General features: G+C 42.0%; 1 protein-coding gene across 1 annotated transcript in view; it reads left to right on the top strand.

Annotated features, from left to right (window-relative positions):
- Window positions 1-25,114, top strand: part of uba6 (ubiquitin like modifier activating enzyme 6) — a 147,187-nt gene that overhangs the window by 106,725 nt on the left and 15,348 nt on the right. The window contains exons 20-27 of the mRNA XM_078570336.1: window positions 2,105-2,210; window positions 6,823-6,912; window positions 7,022-7,102; window positions 13,287-13,415; window positions 14,045-14,096; window positions 15,825-15,888; window positions 16,626-16,695; window positions 21,452-21,523. Coding sequence (XP_078426462.1) covers window positions 2,105-2,210; window positions 6,823-6,912; window positions 7,022-7,102; window positions 13,287-13,415; window positions 14,045-14,096; window positions 15,825-15,888; window positions 16,626-16,695; window positions 21,452-21,523 — 664 coding nt within the window. The remainder of the gene's footprint in view (window positions 1-2,104; window positions 2,211-6,822; window positions 6,913-7,021; window positions 7,103-13,286; window positions 13,416-14,044; window positions 14,097-15,824; window positions 15,889-16,625; window positions 16,696-21,451; window positions 21,524-25,114) is intronic.

Raw genomic sequence — 25,114 nt, 5'->3', positions numbered from 1 at the left:
TAGTACTGAAGACTTGTGCTCCAGAACTTGCCGTGTTCCTAGCCAAGCTGTTCCAAGATGGCTACAACACTGGCATCCACCCAGCAATGTGGAAAACTGCCTAGGTATGTCCTGTCCACAAAAAGCGGACAAATCCAACCCAATCAGTTACCACCCCATCAGTCTACTCTCAATCATCAGCAAAGTGATGGAAAGTGTCATTGACTGTGCTATCAAGTGGCACTTACTCAACAATAACATGCTCATTGATGCTCGGTTTGGGTTCTACCAGAGCCATTTGGCTCCTAACCTCATTACAGTCTTAGTCCAAACATAGACCAAAGAGCTGAACTGAAGAGGTGCCCTTGACATCAAGGCAGCATTTAACTGAGTGTGGCATCAAGGAGCCCTGGTAAAACTGGAGTCAATGGGAATGAAGGGGAAATCTCTCCACTGGTTGGAGTCACACCTAGCACAAAGAAAGATGGTTGTGGTTGTTTGAAGTCAATCATCTCAGTTCCAGGACATCACTGCAAGAGTTCATCAGGGTAGTGTCCTAGGCCCAACAATCTTCAGCTGCTTCATAAAAGACCTTCGCTCCATCAAAAGGTCAGAAGAGTGGATGTTTGCTGATGATTGCACCAATGTCAGTTCATGCCCATATGCAGCAAGACATGGACAACATTCCGGCTTGAGCTGATAAGTGGCAAGTAACATTCATGCCACACATGTTCCAGGCAATGACCACCTCCAACAAGAGAGAATCTAACCATCGCCCTTTGACGTTCAAAGGCATTACCATCACTGAATCCCCCACTATCAACGTCCTGGGGGTTAGCATTGAGCAGAAACTGAACTGGACTGTGGCGACAAGAGCAGGTCAAAGGCTGGGAATTCTGCAGAGAGTAACTCACCTCCTGCCCACCACCTACAAGGCACAAGTCAGGAGTGCGGCGGAACACTCTCCACTTGCCTGGGTGGGTGCAACTCCAACAAAAGTTTGACACCATCTAGGACAAAACAGCCTGCTTGGTTAGCATCCCATCCACCATCTTAAACATCCACTCCCTCCACCACCAACGCACAGTGGCAGCAGTGTGTACCATCTACAAGATGCACTGCAGCAACTCACCAAGACTCCTTTGACAGCACTGTCCAAACTTGTGACCTCTCCCACCTCATGTTAATCGGATCCACACCAGTTGGTGAAGTTAGAAATAAGACACAGCTGCTTTCGTTGCTGGTGAGAGTTTGACTTAGTTCACATTCAGCACTACTCCCGCCTCCGTGTCCCAGCTATCCCCGTGTATACTATTTTGGTGAAACCAAATAAACTAAATCAACAAATCAAGGGACAAATCAAAAGGCAGCCCTTAAAGGGATATTGCAAAAAGAAAATATTCTTAAACAAAACTCAAATTAAAACATGATTAAGGGGGTCAATAAAGCACCCCAGCCCCCGCGGAAGGCCTCTATCATGCTGACGGACACCACGTGCTCCCTTTCCAGGGACACCTGGCCACGAACATAGCCGCGGAAGATTACCCCCATTTATAGGTGTACAAATAACCATCACCTATTTGACAATGTAATTGCCATTAAACCTTAATGTAATTAATAAGACATTGACAACTAGAAGGACACAGGGGTAGCAGGTGCATGGGACCACCACCACCTGTAAGTTCCCCTCCAAACCACACACCATCCTGACGTGGAACTGCATTGCAGTTCCTTCACTGTCGCTGGGTCAAAATCCTGGAACTCCTTCCCGAACAGCACTGTCACCGCATGGACTGCAGTGGTTCAAGAAGGAAGCTCACCACCATCTTCTCGAGGGCAATTAGGGATGGGCAATTAATGCTGGCCCACATCAATGGAAGAATGAAAAACAGTTATTAACTATTAGACTTTATTAATCAATTTATTCAATTGTTTTTATGTAATATAGTTTGATTTTTTTTGTGTAAGTGAGATAACCTACCTGTTTGTGTAAATTCCACCAGGTGCAAGTTTTGTCTGGCTTGTATGAATTAGTTGCAATTTATGTCTATGAATTACACTAACTTTTCCTAATCAACTGTTGCTTATTTAGTTAAGAGTTAACTCGTTGAATTTTCATTTACAGTCGATGTGTATCAAATCAGTGTCCTCTTCTAGATTCAGGAACTATGGGTACAAAAGGACACACTGAAGTCATTGTGCCAAACCTGACAGAGTGTTACAACAGCCATGTAAGTGCATTACTTCTAAACAGTGCAATAGCCCTATGCTTTGCTTCTAACTCACAGTCAAATTGGGAAAATTGAATTATTAGGACAACAACAATGCAAGAGAGAAAGCTGCAAATGTTTAGTAACAAATCGTGCCACAGAATTCAAAATTAATTTCTCTAAATGTACAGCTGACAGTAGACCTCTATGACTTTAGACATACAGTTCTCCCGTCCATGAAAGAAAAAAAGCGGAATTTTCTGGTCCTGCCAACGGGTTCTGTGGTGGGCAGGAGCAGAAAATTCGGAGTGATGCCAAAAGTGTCATTTCTGTTGGTGGGAAAACAAGTCAGAATTTTCTCCCTTGGGCACTTTTATGGTGGCCTGATGGCAGGTTGAGTGCTGTCATGAATGCTTGTTAGAAACGCAACTTACTGGAATCACATTCTCCCTCCTAATTATGTGCCACACCAGCGGGAAATTAGACCGGTCTGATTCACGACCGGATGAGTGGTGTGCACCTGACGACCTTCATTTCACTAATGACTTTGAGGTACGTACAACATTGAAAGCCTACCAGCAACAGCGCTGCTCCAGCTTGTCACCGCTGCCAAAGCTGCTGCTGCTGCTCAGATGAGATGTAGGATTTGCAGGCAGCACTATTCGCACTGGGTGATGTGGGGCACAGGCAAGACTGTTCACACTGGGTGTGAGCTGTTCACACTGGGTGCTGTGGGGCGCAGGCAGGGCTTTTCACACTGGCGTGGCAGGGCTGCTCTCACAGGGGGCTGCTAGGCGTAGGTAGGGCTGTACTTTACCAGCAGAGAGCTGCGTTGGGGTGGAGGATTGGGGGGAATAGAAGGCAGTGACATGAGGGTGAAGGGAACAGGGGAGGAGAGAATGAGGCACAGGATCACTGGGCATGGGTGGGGGTATTAGGAGCAAGGGAGGGGCATGACAAGCAGAGGAGTGACTGGGGTTGGGGAAGCTGGAGGCTGATATGGAAGGGGTGCACGCAGACTTGGGAGGGGGATTGGTGGGGTGAATATGGCACAAGGAAGGATGTGCATGCAGACACTAGATGGGGGGAAGCGGGCTTAGTTTTGCAAAAGAGGGAAGGGTTTCACGCAGACTCATGATTGGTGGCGGGGGGTGCCAACTCAGCTGCCGCCTCCTCGATGGGAGTGATGGGATTTCTGCCGTCCCTCTTCCTGTCTGGGATCTCTACCCCCTGTTGTGGGCCAGCTTCGCCTGCATGAAGACAAATAGATGGAATGTGATCAAAAGGGATGGAGGAGAAGTTGGGAAGCATGCATGCCTGCTGTGTGTGCTGAGCCCTCCCCATTAAGGGCTGAGGATGCTGTTTGTGCTGGATTATAGATGAGATGGTGGTGATAAGATGTGCAAGAGAGATTCAATGTTAGACTATAAGACCATAAGACATAGGAGCAGAAATTAGGCCATTCGGCCCATCGAGTCAGCTCCATCATTCAATCATGGCTGATAAGTTTCTCAACCCCATTCTCCTGCCTTCTCCCCGTAACCTTTGATCCCCTTACCATTCAAGAACCTATCTATCTCAGTCTTAAATACACTCAATGACCTGGCCTCCACAGCCTTCTGTGACAATGAATTCCATGGATTCACCACTCTCTGGTTAAAGAAGTTTCTCCTCACCTCTGTTCTAAAAGGTCTTCCCTTTACTCTGAGGCTGTGCCCTCGGGTCCTAGTCTCTCCTACTAAAGGAAACATCTTCCCCACGTCCACTCTATCCAGGTCTTTCAGTATTCTGTAAGTTTCAATCAGATCCCCCCCTCATCCTTCTAAACTCCATCGAGTATAGACCCAGAGTCCTCAAACGTTCCTCATATGTTAAGCCTTTCATTCCTGGGATCGTTCTCGTGAACCTCCTCTGGACCCTCTCCAGGGCCAACACATCCTTCCTGAGATACGGGGCCCAAAATTGCTCACAATATTCTAAATGTGGTCTGACTAGAGCCTTATAAAGCCTCAGCAGCACATCCCTACTTTTATATTCTGGTCCTCTCGAAATAAATGCCAACATTGCATTTGCCTTCCTAACTACCGAATCAACCTGCAAGTTAACCTTAAGAGAATCCTGGACTAGGACTCCCAAGTCTCTTTGCACTCCAGATTTCTGAATTCTCTCCCCATTTAGAAGATAGTCTATGCCTCTATTCTTCCTACCAAAGTACATGACCTCACACTTTCCCACGTTGTATTCCATCTGCCACTTCTTTGCCCATTCTCCTAACGTGTCCAAATCCTTCTGCAACCTCCCCGCTTCCTCAATACTACCTGTCTCTCCACCTATCTTTGTATCATCTGCAAACTTAGCCAGGATGCCCTCAGTTCCTCCGCTAATAGTGTGAGAGACCCCTAATTGTAACTCTGAGTGCTTGATGCCATTATGCAAATGAGAATTTGGAGTGAGCAGGTTGACTTACCCTGGCGGAGCGGATTAGATCATTCATCCTCTTCCTGCACTGCAGGATATTTCTTTTTTGCACCCCAGCAGCGCAGACCCCTGCTGCGACCCCCCCCCACTCCCAGGCCAGCGAGGTGAGCTTGATGGACGTCCTGATTCCATCCCTTGCAAAGAGGACATTACAGCATTTGCGGACAACATTGAGGAGAGCCACCAGTGAGTTGTGGCTGAACCTTGGGGTGCAGGGCTTCTTTGTCCAGGGGGCCTTCTCAGGAAATCCATACAAAAACAGCTGGGCTGTAGAGTCAATGTGTGTGTTCAGGCTGCGTTTTAATATGGCGCCAAGACCTTCGACTCCATAAGGTGACAGCGGGATGGATGAATCAGTGGCCGCCCTGCCATGTGATTCTGTGAGCAGCTCACAAATGCATAATTAATGAGGTTAGAACCTGCCCAGTCGAAAACACGTAGCTTATCCTGCCCGCCACTGCACTCAGTCCCCAGAATGAAAAATTCTGTCCAAAGTCTTGTACGCTGGTATTGTTTTTTTCTAATGAGCCATGCCAATTCTCCTAATTTTCCCTTCATTCACCCTAAGTTTTATCTAAATCCCTCCCCCCCTCCGCCTCCTTTCCTGCCTTTAAAAAGGAATACAGTTCAAGCGACCTGCCTACCTCACCCAAGTAATTATTCTTAATATGTGAGCTTAAATGATGAGTGCTGGCCCCTCAGCTGTTTGGGGCATTACATTGAAAGCCTATTTTTGTCCTCTCACACAGGCACAGGTCAAATCAGCAACAAATATCCTGATTCCTTCTTGCTTGCCTTAGAGCTGTCAGGCTTCTTATGGTAACCCCAATATCAGCACCATTACCTGCAGGATGCATCAACAAAAAGTTTCCTGATTCCTTCTTGCTTGCCTTAGAGCTACAAGCTGCTTGTGGTAACCCCGCTATCAACTAACTCATACAAGTTTTTCATTTTAATTGTATTTCCAAGAGTTTAAGCACACATAAATTGCAACCTGTATTTATGGCCCCCTTCATGGAATTTAGTTTGAAACTTTTGTTTATAAAATTGTTACTTGGATACTGCAATTAAACAGAATATACTGTGTTCTTCATCTTGTGGCTACTCAGCTCACCCAGTTATATTACTGCATAGTATTATATTCCACCTATATATTCAACCAGGGTTGCCGGTACTGCTAACCATCCAGTGACCACTGCTGGCATTGGATAAGGGTAGGATAAGGTTGGGCTGTCATATCTTTTGTAGTCAAATAACCCACTGACACACAGTGTTGCAGTTGGATAATGGTCACTTGAACAGCCTATCAGAGGAAAACCAGTAGGCAATTCCGACTCTAACTTGGTACTGGGAGAAGGCTGGTGCTCGTGGAATCCAACCCTAGGCAGTTGATACGAGAAACCCAGAGATCATGGAATCGTATTGTAGTTAACCACTCTGGACACTCAGTGTTCATAGACTCATCCCTAGTGAGGAAACTGATATATAAATTTCAAAAGTAGCTCATTAGTTGCAGTGCGCTTTGGGGTATTGTGACGTCACAAAATGTGCTATTTAAATGCAGGGTGTTAGATTTACGAATGAGTTACGTCAACTGAACCAAATTCAGAATGTTTTTCTTGACCTTCTATACTTGTAATGTTCAAGGAATGTTCAAATGTAAGGCTGGCAATTACCCTGCCATTAACTTAGGATATAGAGCAGTAAATAGGCGTCATTCTTTTGAAAGTGTGAATGTAAAGTGCTTTGGTCAGTTAGCATTTTGTATAGCTGGGTTATTACTCCATTAACATGCATCTTAAGTTAGAAAATCTTTTTGAAAAAATAGGAATTATTAGAAAGCAATGATTTATAAGTGACTAATTGAGGCAGAGTCTATAATATTATTAAAATAAATTGGTTTAGTTTTTGAAAAAGGCTGTAGCAAAGGCAAGGAAATGAAATTCAAATAGAATGCTGCAGTTGGAGACTGACAGATTCAGTGGGACAATTGAGCTTCTGTGTTGTCATTTCTAATTTTGCTATTACTGAACTATATGAACAGCACATTCAGCAAGTAAAGATTGGTGCAGTTCATGTTGGAAGTGATTGCTGTGTGATGTTTCAACATTTATATGTTTCTACACTTTGCTAATTTGATGTTGGCTTTGTACAGCGCGATCCTCCTGAAGAAGAAATCCCATTTTGCACGTTAAAATCCTTTCCAGCATTAATTGAACACACAATACAGTGGTCGAGAGATAAGGTATGCAGCAAATTAAATATTTTTGGTTCCACTTCTTTAGACAATATGCCAATTTAAGTGCTGTCCTCTTATTTTCTGATGGAAAATCTTATTCTATTTCTCATTTCAGTTTGAAAGTTCCTTTTCATACAAACCCTCAATGTACAACAAGTTTTGGGAAAACTATAAATCGACAGACAATGTTCTACAGGTGAGAATAATTACACTGAAATGCAAATTGGAGAATCAGACACTTGAAGAATGTCCATGATACCACAGTATGTTAATTGAGCAGTACAGAACCACTTGCTCATACTGTGCACTCAAATACACTCTCTTTTCCCTTCAATGTCTTGATTTTCAAACACCTAAAAGAGCCTGTATTAATAGTGTATATATATATACAATGGTAGAAGGCTTGGTGGTTGAGCTAATTCTTCCCGAAGCTAACATCCATGCCTGTGCACTTTCCAATAGCATAGGATAGTACAGCTGAATGTATGGCTGGAGAGGCAGTGCAGGAGGGAGGGCTTTAGATTCCTGGGACATTAGGATTGATTTTGGGGGAGGTGGGAGTTGTATGAGCTGGTCAGGTTGTACCTCAACAGGACTGGGATCAGTATCTTAGGGAAGTTTGCTGATATTGCCTTTAAACTAGGTTGGCATGGGGGTAGGAACCTGAGCATGGATTAAGAAGAAAGAGAAGCACAACTGGAAATCAAAAGCAGAAAATTAGTAAACAAGTATAGAAGGTCAAGGAATTAAAGGAAAGAAAATAGACAACAAAGGAACTCAGTGATTAGTGCTATGTACTTCAATGCAAGTAGTCTTATCAATGCAAGTAGTCTAAGGAATAAGACAAATAAGCTGACAGCACAGATGGATACTTGGAGTTATGATATGATAGCTATTACTGAATCATGGCTTAAAGATGGATAGGAATGTCAGCTCAACATTCCTTAATACAGGATTTTCAAATGTGAAAGCAAGGGGAAAAAAAGGAAGAGGGGTCACAATATTGATTGAAGAAGGAATCACAGCTGAGAGGAGGTTGATATGCTAGAAAGAGCATCAAATGAAGCCATGTGGATTGAATTGAGGAAGAAAGAAAGGGTAATCACACTGCTGGATGTATGTTATAGACTTCCAAACAGAGGGAGATAGAGAAGAGCAAATGTTTGGGCAAATTGCTCAAAAGGGCAGAGATGGGGGATTTCAAATACCTTAATACTAGCTAGAATAAATTCATTGTAAAAGGTACAGGAGGTGTAGAATTCTTAAAATATATTCAGGAGAACTATTTTAGGTGATATGTAGCAAGCCCAATAAGAGAACAGGTAACTTTGAAACAAGATTTAGGGAATGAATCTGTGCAAGAGGAAAGGTGGGAGAGTGTTTTAGCGGTAGTGATCATAATTCATTTATGTTTAGAGTAGGTATGGAAAAGGATAAAGATAGGACAAATGAAAGGCCAATTTTACTAAGTTAAGATATGATTTGGCAAAATTGGACTGGAAATTACTTGAAGGTAAATCTGTCAGACCAGTGGAAGGCATTCAATAAGGAGCTAAAAAGAGTTCAGCACAATTATGTTCCCACAAAGAAAAAGAGTGGGATTCTAAAATCTGGACTACCCCTCCTCCAATATCAAGAACATACAAAGTAGGATATGGCAAAAAAAATTAAAGCTTATGCCAGATGCTAAGAGCTCAATACTGCAGAAAGCCCTACAGTATAGAAAGCGCAGGGGTGCAATTGAAAAGAGAATTAGGAATGTGGAGAGATGGCATGAAAAAGTATTGGCAAGTAAAATGAAAGAGCACAAAAAGATGTTTTATAAATACAGATAACTATGGAAAAAGTAGGGCCAGTTAGAGATCAAAAAGGTGACTTATGTGTGGAGGTACAAGAAGTGGGCATGGTTCTTTGTGAATACTTTGCTTCTTTCTGCACAAAAGAGAGGAATGAAGCAAACGTTATAGTTAATGAGGAGGGGTGTGAAATATTGAATGGGATATCTAGTAATATAAAGCAGGGCAGGAGCAGAGCAGCATGTGGAGTGGTGATGTGGTCGTCCAGGGATTCAAGAGTGATGTTATGGTGAATGTCACAACTTTAAAAGGATATATCCTCCCTATTGCATTGATGACATAATGATAAAATGTTGAACTGATCAACATTAAGCGAGGCATTAATGTACGTAGTGAGGAAGCAAACATTGTGTTGAGCATCCTTGAAAGTTGATAAATCACCAGGCCCAGTTAAAATATAGCCCAGGCTGTTAAATGAAGCAAGGATAAAAATAGCGGAGGATCCGACTATGATTTTCCAATCCTCTGGTTATTGAATCCTAAATTGGCTCGGTGGCAGGAAGCAAAGGGTTATGATTGGGTGTTTTTGTGAATAGAAGGCTGTTTCCAGTGGGGCTCTACAGGGCTCAGTACTGGGTCCCTTGTTGTTCGTGATGTATGTCAATTAATTCAACTTAAATGTAAGTAGCATTATTAAGAAGTTTGCAGATGATACTAAAATGGGCCACGTGGGAAATGGCATTCAGTCTAGGTAAGTTTGAGGTAATATATTTGGGAGGGACAAATAAGGCAAGGGAATACACAATAAATGGTAGGATACTGAAAAATGTAGAGCAACACAGGGATCCTGGACTGTATGTTAACAGATCAAAGAAGTTAGCAGGCCAGGTAGATAAGGTGGTCAGGAAGGCATACAGGTTATTGTAATTCATTGGCCAAGGCCTAGAATATAAGAGCAGGCAGGTTATGTTAGAAAGGTACAAAACACTGCTTAGGCCACAGATAAAATATTGTGTACAGTTCTGGTCACTGCATCACAGGAATGATATGACACAAGATATGAGGATGTTGGAATGGTGAATTTTAGCCACGAGGAAAGATTGAATAGGCTGGAATTGTTTTCTTTGGAACAGAGGAGGCTAATGGGAGAATTTAATTGAGGTGTATAAAATTATCAGGGGCCTTGATAAAGTGGATGGAATAACATTATGAAACGTGTATGGAATAATATCAAGCTGACTCTTAGGACCAAGATGTAGGTTATAGAGGCCTGTGTTCTCTGCACCTTGTATGACTGTAGAACATGGCTGACTTACAACTATCAAGAAAGGAAATTTTGCTGTTTGAAGTGCATTCTGAGCATCTCATGGAAGAGCAAAATCACAAATGCAGCAGTCCTCTCAAAGGCAAAGCTCTCCAAGTAAGTTGGCACTCATCAAGCAGAGGTGATTTCAGTGGCTGTAGTATGTTCACAGGATGGAACATGGTCATATACCTAAGGATTTTCTGTATGGCGAGGTAACCAAAGCCAGATGACCAGTAGGACACCCAAAACTCTGTTTAAAGGATGCTTGCAAGCGTGACATGAAGGCCCTAAACATTGATTCTTGGACCTGGGGCACACTAGCTGATGACAGAGGAAAATGGTGACATAATCTGTGAACCAGCATGTGCCAACATGACTATTAGTGGTTACAGCAGCTTGCAACACCAAAAATGACAATACCTGATAACCACTCCATATTCGGAACTTGTGGCAGAACCTGCCCCTCATGGATTGGTCTCCTTAGCCATTAGCAAAAGTGCACCAAATGAGGCTAACTCATCCCTGACAGCTTTGATTTGCTGCATATCCATCAACTTGCGCAATTGGAAGGATGCCAGTGATGATAGATAAAGTGGATAGGAAGGACTTGTTTCAATTAACAGAGAGGCCAATAATCAGGTGGCATAGATTTAAAGTAATTGGCTAGAAAATAAGAAATAGGAGCAGGCCATTCGGCCCCTCGAGCCTGCTGTGCCATTCAATAAGATTATGGCTTGTGTTTTGAATTCCACATTCACATCTACCCCGATAACCTTAGATTCTTGTTAGGCAAGAGAATCAATCTACCTCCGCCTTAAAAATATTCAATGACACCGCCTCCACCGCCTTCTGAGGCAGAGAGTTCCAAAGTTACACAACCCTCAGAGAAAAAAATTCTCTTCAGCTCTGTCCTAAAAGGGCAACCTCTAATTTTAAAACAGTGCCCCCTACATCTGGACAAACCCACAAGAGGAAACATCCTTTCCAAGTCCACCTTGTCAAGACCGTTCAGAATCTTATATACTTCAACCAAGTCATCCCTCACTCTTCTAAACTCCAGTGGAAACAAGCCCAGTCTGTCCAACCTTATAAGACAACCTGCTCATTCCAGGTATCGATCTAGTAAACCTCTTCTGAACTGCCTCCGACACATTTACATCTCTCCTTAAATGAGACCAAAACTGCACACCGTATTCGCGATGCGGTCTCACCAATGCCCTGTATAACTGAAGCATAAGCAATCAACAAAAATTGAACATTTTATGTTCAATTCCTCTCGTAATAAAGGATAGCATTCCATTAGCCACCTTAACTGCTTGCTGTACCTGCCTACCAACATTTTGTGACTCATGCACTAGAACACCTAGATCTGCAGTCGGTCTCTGTTTAAGTAATACTCTGCTTTTTTATTCTTCCTGCCAAAGTGAACCACTTGACATGTTCCTACATTATACCCCATTAGCCAGATCTTTGCCCACTCAATCTATGTATAGCTGTCTGCAACCACCTTATGTCTTTTTCACAACTTACTTTTCTACCTATCTCTGTCATCTGCAAATTTAGCTACTATGTCATCGCTCCCTTCATCTAAATCATTGATGTAAATTGTAAAAAGTTGAGGCCCCAGCACAGACCCCTGCGGGACTCCATTCGCCACATCCTGCCAATTGGTAAAAGACCCATTTATGTATACTCTGTTTTCTGCCAGCTAGCCAATCTTCTATCCATGCAAATGTTACCCCCTACACCATGACCTTTTATTTTCTGCAATAACCTTTGAAATAAGAGGGGAGTTCAGAAGGAATTTTTTCATCCAGGAGGTGATTGGGGGTCTGGAATTTGCTACATGAAATGGTGATGGAGGCAGAAACCATCAATACATTTTAAGAAAGCACATAGATGTGCTGTAACCTACAAATAAATGGGGAAGTCACAAGGACATGAAACTAGTAAATGCAGGGACAATTGGGTGGGAGAAGTAGCATAAAATTCTATCTAGCATCATTTATCACTGAAGGAAGGGCTGAAATCTGTCAGGGGAATTTGGTGTTGAACTGCTGTCCACTCAACCCACATAATTACTGAACAGCTGGCCTTGCAGAGTCTCAGGTGCATGGTTACTCTTCTCACTAAACTACAACATTGTTCATTCCACATTTCTACTTGGTAGCTTGCTAGGGGCAGAACAATATTTTTGGACACTCCACTCGTTATCAAATGAATGTGTATTATTAAATTTTAACAATGTAGATTAAAAAATTATCTTGTATAAATGTAACAGTCCTTGTGGTTTTGCAGTGATGTCATCATATAATATAATAATGCGTCTCTGTCTAATGGAGGGAGATTCCTTTGGTCCTTTGTGGACAATGGCTAGTTAATTACTGGTTTGAGACCAGCATCTACTTATAGTAATGGACTGCTGGTTATCAAGCTACATTGTGTGTACAACATAGAAAAAGACCTAATACAAAAGCAAAATACTGCAGATGCTGAAAATATGATATAAAACCTGAAAATACTGGGAAAGGAAAAGGGGGTGGAAACAAAAGCAAAGTCTGGAAGGGTGGAAAGCAAGAGAGACTAAATTAGAAGGGATGATGGTACAAGACAAAAGGAATTGGTAATGGTACAAGTTAAGAAACAAAAGGTGTGTCTAGCATCGGAGTAAATGGGAATATCAGAATTGTCAACAGCTACCATCTGAAAAATTGGGAGCAGAAATTACGTACCCACAGTATTGCATTGAACTATCAACTTAGCTCCTTAGTGCGGCTTGAACCTACAACCTTGTGACTTAGGCACAAGAATGCAACCAACTGAGTTAAGCATGCATAGAGCCCAACTCACCAAGTCCAAATGGCAGGTTTTGTTATAACCATAAACTGCTAAAATTCAGAGCAAAACTTCGCTTTTTAAAGATCACTTTCTACTAAATATGGAGCCAGCCCAGCAAGACCACCTGTTTGATATTATCTCATTCTCCATGCCTGTCAGCTTGGTGAATTCACTCCTCAGTAATACTGCATATTTTACCATTTTACAGCCACACAACTATATGCACACAAAAACCCTTCAATGTCAAATCTTCTGAATTCTTACTGATGTTGCAATGATCAACAAAAAATTGGTTAAGATTAATAAAACATGGATTAAAGTGGGGAGGTAGATTGTGCTGCAAGTTGAACATTCTTGGATTTTTTCTGTTGGTAATATTTATTTGCTAACCTTTGAATTTAAACTGAGTATCATCATTCTTTATCGCCATTGTTTTGTAGCGAATGCAAACTGGAGAGAGTTTAGAAGGATCATTTCAAGCAATTAAATTACTTAATAGGTGGCCTACAGATTGGCAGGAGTGTGTGGCTCTGGCACGAGTAAAATTTGAAAAATATTTCCATCACAAGGTAGGATATCTAATAATATTTCGCAATTTGGTGCATCAATAATCTAAATGAGTGCTTTTATGATCATTTTAACAATGTTTTGATTTATCTTTTATGATATTCACCGCAAAGAAAAATTGACTTGCCTAATTAAAATGTTGTTTCTACTCAGTGCATTGTTGTACTTTAATTTCAGTATAAAGACTACTTAACAGGATGTTTTGTACATTTGAATGCAATTATCGGTTATTCAGTTTTCCCCAGCCACAGCAGTACTGTTAGTTTCTGATATACTGAGCGTTTCTTATAGCCTCCCCACCTATGCAGCTCCCCACCCCCACATATACAGAGCATCCACAGCACCACCCCCCTCCTCTGCCACCCTGCCACGCCTCCCCCTCCCTCTGCCGCCCCCTCCCTCTGTTGCTCTGCCGCCCTCTGCCCCTGCTGCCCACCACCCCCCTCCTCCCATCCCTGCCATGCTGCTTCCGGCATGTCCTCCCTGACATTATCCCCATCCTCTTTTGTTTTCCTATGAGGAATGTCTACTTGATTAATGTTCATTCTGGCAATGCATGTAGGTGAAATATGAGAATGTAGGCCTAGATCTGCAAAGCAGATGCAGTGACCCATTCTTTATCTTCCTCCAGGCAGTTCAACTTCTGCATTCATTCCCACTAGATACTAAACTGAAGGATGGAAGTAAGTATTGTGGTAACATTTGTTCATTTGATTATATTTAGCTTTTTTAGTGCCAGACTACTTGGCGCTCGTTAAGTGTATAACTGTGCTGTATTTGTGGTATTGAGTGATGCAAACCAGGGAGATCTCCTGTTCATGTGCTGATCTGGTTCAAGTTATTGGATCACTGGATCTGCTGCAATGATTCCCTGAAATAGAAAAGCTCAGTTAGGATTCCCACTCTTGGCTGCTAATGATCTCTGCAGAAAAGGTGCGGACATTGTCTCCATTCCTGTCCTCACCCAATGCTGCAACCGATAAACCTGGCTTTTTGCCCTTCCCAAGAACATTGATCCAGATTAGACTACCTTGTGTATTTTTAGGTTTTAAAAGCTTTGGGTCACAAGTTGTCAAAAGTGCAAATTGATAACCTCACCAGGTGTCTGGGGCCTGTGTTAACAGGGTAAGCAACAAGGTACCTTCTTGGTGAATCGGATCGAAGGATTGGGAACTAAGCAGTGCAAGGATTGAAAAGGAAATATAAGAGTGGGTGAATTCAACATTAAATCAGGCACAGAAAGAGAAATAAAGAGAGAACAATTGATCAGTTTAAACAAAAAGAGAAAAGACAAAGGAAAAAGAAAATCTTTTTCTTTAAAACATTTTAAACTTCACCATTTGTAATATCTCCAGCATCAATTCATACCTGAAGGAGTGAGACTCCATAATTGTAAAATTAATTTTCAACTAGAGGGATTGATTGGCAGTAATTAACACTCATCCTCTCACTTAAAGCTTGTATTGATCAGACTTAACATTGTGTGGCACGTTTAATTCATATCTGCCATTCAGAGACAGCAACTTGATGACATTCAATGCATGGCAATTACGAAGCAGACGTCAAGATGCAATTTTAACACAACTACCAATGGAGTGGTACAACTCGACAGCAGCTTTTAGATGTTAGTATTTAACAGTGCATCTGCTCTTCATCTGAAGTTGCTCTAACATTTACACATAAATAATGGAGAGTACCAAAAGCCTCACTATTATTTTGACAGAAAAATCTAGCCAATTGTTACCTGGCTGAGGTCAGCCATTTCAGTACAGACTATGCTTGGTACCCTTCTGGTTTAAATAGCTCACTTTCACAATCGGCATTGAACTTATCAGTTAACCCACTGCTGAGCTGGAATTGATACTGTTTAAAGATTGCAAAACAAATCTACAATCCTATAATGCATTGATGTTTCTTGTAAAGAAATCTCCATTCATACTTTTTTTAAAAAAATCTTTGAATATGGATTTCGCTTACAAGACCGGAATTTATTGCCTATCCCAAGTTGAGAAAGTGATGAGTCGTCTTGAACTGCTGCAGTCATTGCAGTTCAGGTGCTCCCATAATACTGTGAGGAATGGAGTTTCAGGATTCTTATCTAGTAATAACGAAGGAAAGACCAGCTCAGAATGGTGTGTAAATAGAGTGTGAGGAGAACATGGAGAGAAGGTAAAAGCAAAATACTGCGGATGCTGGAAATCTGAAAAATAGAAAATGCTTGAAAAACTCAGCAGGTCTGACGGCATCTGTGGAGCGAAAAACAGAGTTAATGTTTTAAGTCCGTATGACTCTCCTTCAGAGTCCCTTGCACCTGGTGCCCTTGTCCTTCTCTGATAAACTGATCAAACTGTTGCCTGTAATTTTTACATATTTTAAAATGCAGCAATTATTGGGACTCTGTTTGCTTACAGGCTTATTTTGGCAGTCACCAAAGAGGCCACCCTGTCCAATGCAGTTCGACATAAATGATGAGTTGTAAGTAACCATCAGAATTTATATTTCACTTTCCCTTATGGACTTCTGTCACTTTTTGCAGGTTTGGCCTTAGTTATAATCTTAAATTCAGCATAAGCAGAACTTACAACCCCAACAATCTGGAATACAGCTTTTATTGCCCAATATCTTGTTAAATAATAGGGTGATCTTGAAGCTGCAACAAAGACCTTTTCTTTTGATGTATTACAGCAGTTAGTATGCAAGTACTGCATTCATTTATCTATTACGAACGGTGGGTGAGTTGGACACAATTGAAATTGAGTCCAATTAACTGAGTAGTTTTCAGACCAACACCCATAAGTAATGCTTGCAATCACAAAAGATTGTATTTCAATTTTTTTGGCATGTTAGAAGAATTGTAATCAATTGCTTAAACCTCTTTTACATTAACTTATTCCATTTGCATCCAAATAAGCAATTAGGAGAGTATTCAAATCAAAAGCCGTTTTAATTGGCATTCACATTTCAGTTAAATAAGTACATGAATTATTAAAAGCCCAGTAAACAAACTTAAGTAGGTAAATATAATTTTCTCCTGTTTAAATAGTTAACAGCAGTATTTATCAGAATGTTTTAAACAAATTGCATGGTTTTTAATGTTTCTCAGATTAAGCTGTTTTCCTTACTGGTGCTATCACATGATATTGCATCCTATTTTGTCTTAAGGTACAACATAGCCCTTCTCACAATTATAACCTAATGTTTTATTATTTTAGGCACTACAGTTTTGTATTAAGTGCTGCAAGACTTTTTGCAACAATTTACAAGATTCCTTATATGGAACAGGTAGGTATTGGTTATTAGATAAAAGGTCTTCAACAGCTTGCACTCATATAGCACCTTTAACATAATAAAACATCCTAAGGCGCTTCAAGACCATAATCAGACAATCTAACACTGAACCATTGGGCATTAGGACGGTTTGATAAAAGAGTTAGGTTTTAAGGAGAGTCTTAAAGGAGATGAAAGAGATGGAGAGGTTTTGGGTTGGAATTCCAGAGTTTACAGCATAGACAGCTTAAAGCATAGTGCAGGGCAAAGGAAATCGGGATACAAAAAGAGGCCAGAATTGTGGGACTGCAGAGTTCTCAAATGATTGAAGGACTGGAGCATACTAGTAATGGGAAGAGCTTAGATCTGGTCCTTTGATTGATTGAGTGAAGTGATTCCACAACCAACAGGTCAGATCTAAGCTCTGCAATCCTGCCACGTCCAATCGTGAATGGTGGTGGACAATTAAACAGCTCACTGGAGGAGGTTCCACAAATATTCCCATCCTCAATGATGGTAGAGCCCAGTGTATCAGTGCAAAAGATGAGGCTGAAGCATTTGCTACAATCTTCAGCCAGAAGTGCCAAGCGGATGATCCATCTCGGCCTCCTCCAGAGATCCCCAGCATCGCAGATGCCAGTCTTCAGCCAATTTGATTCACTCCACGTGATATCAAGAAACAGCTGAAGGCACTGGATACTGCAAAGGCTATGAGACCTGACAATATTCCGGCAATAGTACTGAAAACTTGTGCTGCAGAACTTGCCGCGTCTCTAGCCAAGCTGTTCCAGTACAGCTGCAACACTGGCATCTACCCGGCTATGTGGAAAATTGCCCAGGTATGTCTTGTACACAAAAAGCAAGATAAATCCAACCTGGCCAATTACCACCCCATCAGTCTATTCTCAATCATCAGTAAAGTAATGGAAGGGGTCATCAACAGTGCTATCAGGCGGCACTTGTTTAGCAATAACCTGCTCACTGATGCCCAGTTTGGGTTCCACGAGGGCCACTCAGCTCCTGACCTCACTACAGCCTTGGTTCAAATATGGACCAAAGAGCTGAACTCCCAAGATGATGTGAGAGTGACTGCCCTTGACATCAAAGCCACATTTGACCAAGTGTGCCATCAAGGAGCCTTAGCAAAACTGGAGTCAATGGGAATCAGGGGGAAAACTCTCTCGAGTCATACCTAGCACAAAGAAAGATGGTTGTGGTTGTTGGAGGTCAGTCCTCCCAGCTCCAGGACATCACTGCAGGAGTTCCTCAGGGTAGTGTCCTAGGCCCAACCATCTTCAGCTGCTTCATCAATGACCTTCCTTCCATCATAAGGTCAGAAGTGGGGATGTTTACTGGTGATTGCCCAATGTTCAGCTCATTTGCGACTCCTCAGATCCTGAAACAGTCCATGTCCAAATGCAGCAAGACCTGGACAATATCCAGGCTTGGGCTGACACATGACAAATAATATTCACGCCACACAAGTGTCAGGCAATGACCATCTCCAACAAAAAAGAATCCAACAAGAGAGAATCCAACCAGCGCCCTTTGATGTTCAATGGCATTACCATCTCTGAATCCCCTACTATCAATGTCCTAGGGGGTTACCATTGACCAGAACCTGAACTGGATTACCCATATAAATACTGTGGCTACAAGAGCAGGTCAGAGGCTAGGAATAGGGTGATGAGTAACTCACCTCCTGACTCCCAAAAGCCTGTCCACCATCTGCAAGGCACAAGTCAGGAGTGTGATGGAATACTCCCCACTTGCCTGGACGAGTGCAGCTCCCACAACACTTGAGAAGCTGGACACTGTCCAGGACAAAGCAGCCCACTTGATTGGCACCACATCCACAAACATTCACTCCCTCCACCAACAGCGCACAATAGCAGCAGTATGTACCATTTACAAGATGCACTGCAGAAATTCACCAAGGCTCTTTCGACAGCACCTTCCAAACCCACGACCACTACCATCTAGAAGGACAAGGACAGCAGATAAATGTGAACACCACCACCTGCAAGTTCCCCTCCAAACCACTCACCATCCTGACTTGGAAATATATTGTCATCCTTTTACTGTCACTGTGTCAAATCCTGGAACTCCCTAACAGCACTGTGGGTGTACCTACACCACATGGATTTCAATGGTTGAAGAAGGTATCTCACCACCACCTTCTCAAGGGAAACTAGGGATGAGCAATAAATGCTGGCCCAGCCAGCAAAGCCCACATCCCGTGAATGAATACAAAAAAAGAGGTGAGGAAGGGAGGAATTTACATAAGGATGAGAATTTTAAACTTGAGGCATTGAGGTACTGGGAACTAATGTCAATCAGTGAGTGAATGGGATTTATTGTGAGTTAGGATACAGACAGGCGAGTTTTGGATGCAGTCAAATTAACACTGGGTGGAAGATTGAGGCTGGCCAAGCAGTCATTAGAATGTTTAAGTTTGGATGTAACAAAATGCTTCATACAAACATACGAACAAGGAGCAGGTGTAGGCCTTTCAGCCCCTCAAGCCTGCTCTGCCATTTAATAAGATCATGGCTGATCTGATAAGTAACCTGAAATCTACATCCCACCTGCTGCTGACCTATCACCCCTTTGCTTACCAAAAATCTATCCACCTCTCCTTTAAAAATATTCAAAGACTCTGCTTCACCCCCTTCTCAGGGAGAGAGCTCCAAAGAAACTCAGCCCTCTGAGAGAAAACAAATTCGCCTCATCTCGGTTTTAAATGAGCAACCCCGTATTTTTAAACAGTGACCCCTAGTTCTAGATTTCTTTCACAAAAGGAAACATCCTCTCCACATCCACCCTGTCAAGACCCCTCAGGATCAGCAGATGGACTGGGGTTTATTGTAGCTGAGCAATACAGACCAGAAATTTCTCAGCTTTAATCTCCAGTCTCTGTTGAATTAGTTGATCTCAGGAAGGGTGGCAGCAGAAGCAATAATATTGGCCTCAGCGACCCTAGGTCTTGGAGCAGGTAATTGGCCAACCTAATCATTATCCAGCAATCTCTGTTGGAAGTGTCCAAGTGTGGACACGGGAAAGGACCAGGGTTGGGAGGATCGAGGGCAGCGTCCTGCCCTCTCCCCCACACTGAGAGTGGCTGTGTGCCTTGTCCTGTCCCCTCCCGCACACTGAGCAATAACAATGTGCCTGCAATCTTTCAAGGCTCACCCCTGAATAATGTATATTATGTCTGCTTGGGTGAGGTCCCAGTGGGTGATTGGCGCCTGTAGGAAAGGAAGGGGGAAGGAGAGGAATTGTGGAATAAAATGCTTAATTCCCTATTGTGTGACTATTAGCTAAGGCATTTCTTTTGTGATATTCCTACCTCATCTCAAATTATAGCACCCAGTAATTGACACCTAACCATCAGTGCTTCATGCTAATGTAAATAACTTGACACTGTCCAGATGATAATTCTGTTCCTGAGATGAGCTTTATCGGACTGCTGTATGTCATGATCTGTCCTTGAATAATTTGTATGAAAATTTACTATTCCTGCTACAAGCTTAGACACAGAATTGTCATCCATAGCTCAAGAGAAATGCTGGCACAGGACATTCGCTAGTGTACGCTCCATTCTTAATGTTTGGAACCTGCTCCTGAACTTTAATCTGTAGTACAGCAACAAAAATTTGTATTTATATGGCGCTTTTAACATAATGAAACACCCCAAAGTGCTTCACAGAAGCATTATGAAACAAAAGAATGAGGCAGAAACACATTAGGAGATATTAGGTCAGATGACCTAAAGCTTGGTCAGATTAGTAGGTTTTAAGGAATATTTTAAAGGAGGAAATTGAGGCGGAGAAGTGTGGGGAAGATATTCCAGAGCTTGGGGCCTAAGCAACTGAAGACATGACCACCAATTATAATTGGGCATACACAAGAGGCTAGAATCAGAGGAGTGCAGATATCTCAGAGGGTTGTGGAGCTGGAGAAGATTAAAGAGATAAGGAGGAGCAAGGCTATGGAGGGATTTGAAAATAAGGAGGAGATTTTTAAAATCAAGATATTGCTTGACTGGGAGCCGGTGTAGGTCAGTGAGCACAGGGGTGATAGGAGAGCAGGATTTACAACAAGTTAAGACACTGGCAGCAGAGTTTTAGATGACCTCGAGTTTACGGAGGGTAGAATATGGCAGATCCGCAAAGTGTGCATTGGATTAGTCAAGTCCAGAGGAAACAAAAGCATGAATGATGGTTTCAGCAGCAGATGAGCTGAGACATGCAAAGCTGGCCAGTGTTAAGAGGTGGAAGTAACAAAATCTGAGGTCAGAAGCTCATTTCAGGATCAAATATGACACCAAGTTTGCAAACAAACTGACTTAATCTCAGACGTTGCTAGGGTAAGAGATGGAGACACTAGCTATGAGACAGAGTTTGGAGCGGGGACAGAAAACCATAGATTCAGCCTTCCCGATATTTAATTGGAAGAAATTTCTCATCCAGTACTGGATGCCGGTAAGCAGTCTGATAATTTTGCAACAGCGGAGAAGTTGAGAGAGTTGGTGGTGATGTAGAGCTGGATCTCCTCAGTGAACATAACGCTGTGCCTTTTGATGATGTCATCGAGGGGCATCATATAGATGAGGAAAAGGAGGGAGCCAAGGATCAGTCCTTGGGAGACACCAGAGACAACAGACCAGGAGCAGGACTTACTGCAATAGTAAAATAAGTGTCATATAATGAAAAACAGCAGAGACAATTTCTGGGAAGGTGATATTATAACTCTGTTTAACTTATTCCAGGACATATCCAAGGAAGCTATTTCCCAACTACTGTCCAAGGTTGAGATTCCAAAGTTTACACCTTCTGCAAAAGTAAGTCTTTGAGTAACAGGTTAGAGCTGAGTTTGGCAAAGGGACTTTTGTTTTCAGCATTGTTTGCACATTGTATGTTGGTGTGTCTCATCATAACATACCATGGAGTATGACCTAAGAACTTTTCTGTTTATATTGTGACTATTGCTTTTAAAAATCCTGTACTATCACATCGTTGGTCAGTAGTTCTTATTCTTTTTAAATAATCCAAAATTTATTGAAGCTAAAACCAAACTTGTGGCATTCCTATTTCCATAATGCATCCAAATTACATATATATCATTAGTTTGGGAATCCAGCATGCAAGATTGCCTACCATACTGTGGTAATTATATCTATATGCGACTAAAAGACTTGCACATAACACATGAGCTATTAACGTTTAGGGTAGCATGTTAAATATGACTAGCAAAAACTCGTATTTGTGATTGGCTCCAAGAGTATTTAGCCAGATTGATTCATTTAAAATAAAGTTCTTGGAAATAACAAATTCACCACTCCAATTTGAGCAAGTCACATTTCTTTTTTTCAAAGTGGTTGCAAATGCCATTGTGATCTGTGGTCCAGCTGACTGTACTGTGCAAGATGCAACAAAAAACTGATATAGGTATAATGTTAATAGCTGAGAGTAAGAGGTTTTGGAGGTGGGATAACAAACAAAGTTACTTGTATCATTAGCAAGTTTTCTAAAATTAGATAAATAATACAAATATCAGGGTAAGCATTCTGCTGGTTGCAATGCATATCCATAGCCTGAATGTTTTCATGGTGGTTTCCTTTGCTTGGTATTTCTAGTAAAACCATATCTCCTATTTTATGTAGCACCATTAAAAGCATCTCAAGGCAAATGTGCCAAAATGGATTTTTGTCTGAGGTGAATTTTTTTAGCTTTTATCCTTATAATGCTAGAATGAAAACTCCTGAGACTATACGCTATATTGTCTTTAACATAAACCCATCGGTTGGAACTGATCTATTTGTCTATAGATTTTTGCCAGCATAGGCTTGTTTTGGCCCATGTGATAAAGGTTTGAAGTGTTAGCTAATTATCTTAGGGACTATTACTTGCCGTCAGTCTGGAGGCAGGGATTTCATCCCAAATTGATGATGGCAGTTCAGAACAACACATGGAAGTCATGCTGGATGTGAACTTTGCAGCCAGCAACGAAAAAGACTGCCTGTGTTGGGAAAAACCTGAACCAGCTTAGTTAGAAAGGGTTAAACTAATAAATGGCTTTATGTATTAGTGCTCATCTTTGGGGAGACAATAGAAAAGAATCTTTATTGATTATATGTGTAAGAAGTGTACTAAACTTTTCACTCAAATATTTTATATAAATACCATAAATCACGGCATATAGGTTGACCCAACAAATATGACGACTCCATTTTTCTGGCCACAAAAATCATGTTTTTGCATGTACTCAGAGTATAAGTCAATCTCCCCACCACCTTTCAACCACGATTTGCTACACTTGTATCAGTAGTCAGCCTCAATTTTTCACCCCACAAATGCATGTCTTACTAACTGGTACCTTATAACTAAGTGCAAGGGATCAAGCAGGTGACACAAGCGGTATTGTGAAGATACGCGGGAGATTAAGTCATGCCCACTCTGTGTAGGATGTCGCTGACATTTCAAAATGGCGACCATCCACACCCACACCGGCAGTTTACTTTTATCTGTTTTTGGAGGGATTTTTCGAGACTTCAAAGGTTGACTTATATGCCAACATCTATGGTAAAGGACACTTGGTGTTTTTGGCCTGTTTCTAAATTTGATGAAGAATACTTATCCTGTCTGCTGTCCATAGAAAGGCAAATTCATGTGGTGGAGTGTGATGCATTGCAATAGCCAGCTTATTTTGCAAAGTATTTCCAAAAAACACAACTGTGACAGATGTATGGAGCACAGTCACAAAGCCAGGAAAGAACAGATAAAACACATTCATTTGGAACTTGGTTACGAAAGGCTGAGAAAAACAAATAGGAAACCTTCAAGCATTGCTTGTGGGGCTGTCATTTCATATTTGTGAGGCCTGTAACCTTCAGTATCAATAAAGTAAGTAATATTTTGCCCTTGAATCACACTATATTACTTTAGTAAATTTGCTGTATAAAAATGATTGGGAAAGCTGCTGTTGCATTTAGACAGTCATGCAGAACCACAGCGAGCACCAGAAACCGTGCAGTAGCTCTTGGATTACCTGTGGCCGAAGTCACAGCATCTTCAGCTGCTTCATCAATGACCTTCCTTCCATCATAAGATCAAAAGTGGGGATGTTTGCTGATGATTGCACAATGTTCACCATTCGCGACTACTCAGATACTGAAACAGTCCATGTCCAAATGCAGCAAGACCTGGACAATATCCAGGCTTAGGCTGACAAGTGGCAAGTAACATTCACGCCACACAAATGTCAGGCAATGACCATCTCCAACAAGAGAGAATCCAACTATTGCCCCTTGATGTTCAATGGCATTACCATCGCTGAATCCCCCACTATCAACATCCTGGGGGTTACCATTGACCAGAAACTAAACTGGACTACCCATATAAATACTGTGGCTACAAGAGCAGGTCAGAAGCTAGTAATTGTGCGATGAGTAACTCACCTCCTGACTCCCCAAAGCCTGTCCACCATCTACAAGGCACAAGTCAGGAATGTGATGGAATACTCCCCACTTGCCTGGATGAGGGCAGCTCAAGAAGCTGGACACCATCCAGGACAAAGCAGCCTGCTTGATTAGCACCACATCCACAAGCATGTACTCCCTCCACCACCGGCGCACGGTAGCAGCAGTGTGTACCATCTACAAGACGATGTGCAGGAATTCACCAATGTTTCTTAGATAGCACTCCAAACCCACAACCACTACCATCTAGAAGGACAAGGGCAGCAGATAGATGGTAATACCACCACCTGGAGGTTCCCTTCCAAGTCACTGACCACCCTGACTTGGAATTATATCGCCGTTCCTTCACTGCCGCTGGGTCAAAATCCTGGAACTCTCTTCCTAACAGCACTGTGGGTGTACTTACACCACACAGACTGCAGCGGTTCAAGAAGGCAGCTCATCACCACCACTTTCTCAAGGGCAATTAGGAATGGGCAATAAATACTGGCCTAGCCAGCGAAGCCCACATCCCATGAACCTGAATTTTTTTTTAAAAATTAATAGTATTTAAATACTTATACAATGTTGGCAGCTCATTCAGTTTTGCAGATTAATTAAAGAACACTTGTATTTATATAGATTCTTTCATGACCTCAGGATGTCCCAAGTGCTTTACAGCCAATTAAGTATTTTTGAAATGTAGTCACTGTTGTAAGGTAGGTAACACTGAAGCTAATTTATACACAGTGAGCTACCAGAAAAAGCAATGAGACAATGACCAGTTGATTTGCATTTTCCACCCCCCCGCCTTGGATTAGATGAGGGATAAATATTGACCAAACACCACTAGTCCTCTTCTTTAAATAGTGCCAAGCGATCTTTTATGCTCGCCTGAGAGGGCACACAAGGTCTTGGTTGAACATCTCACCTAAAAGAAGACACCTCTAACTATGAAACATTTCCTCAGTACTG

Source organism: Cetorhinus maximus, chromosome 2 (genome assembly GCF_964194155.1).
Source record: "Cetorhinus maximus chromosome 2, sCetMax3.hap1.1, whole genome shotgun sequence".
In the NCBI taxonomy this organism is placed as follows: domain Eukaryota; kingdom Metazoa; phylum Chordata; class Chondrichthyes; order Lamniformes; family Cetorhinidae; genus Cetorhinus; species Cetorhinus maximus.
This window is presented reverse-complemented; position numbering and strand designations above follow the sequence as displayed.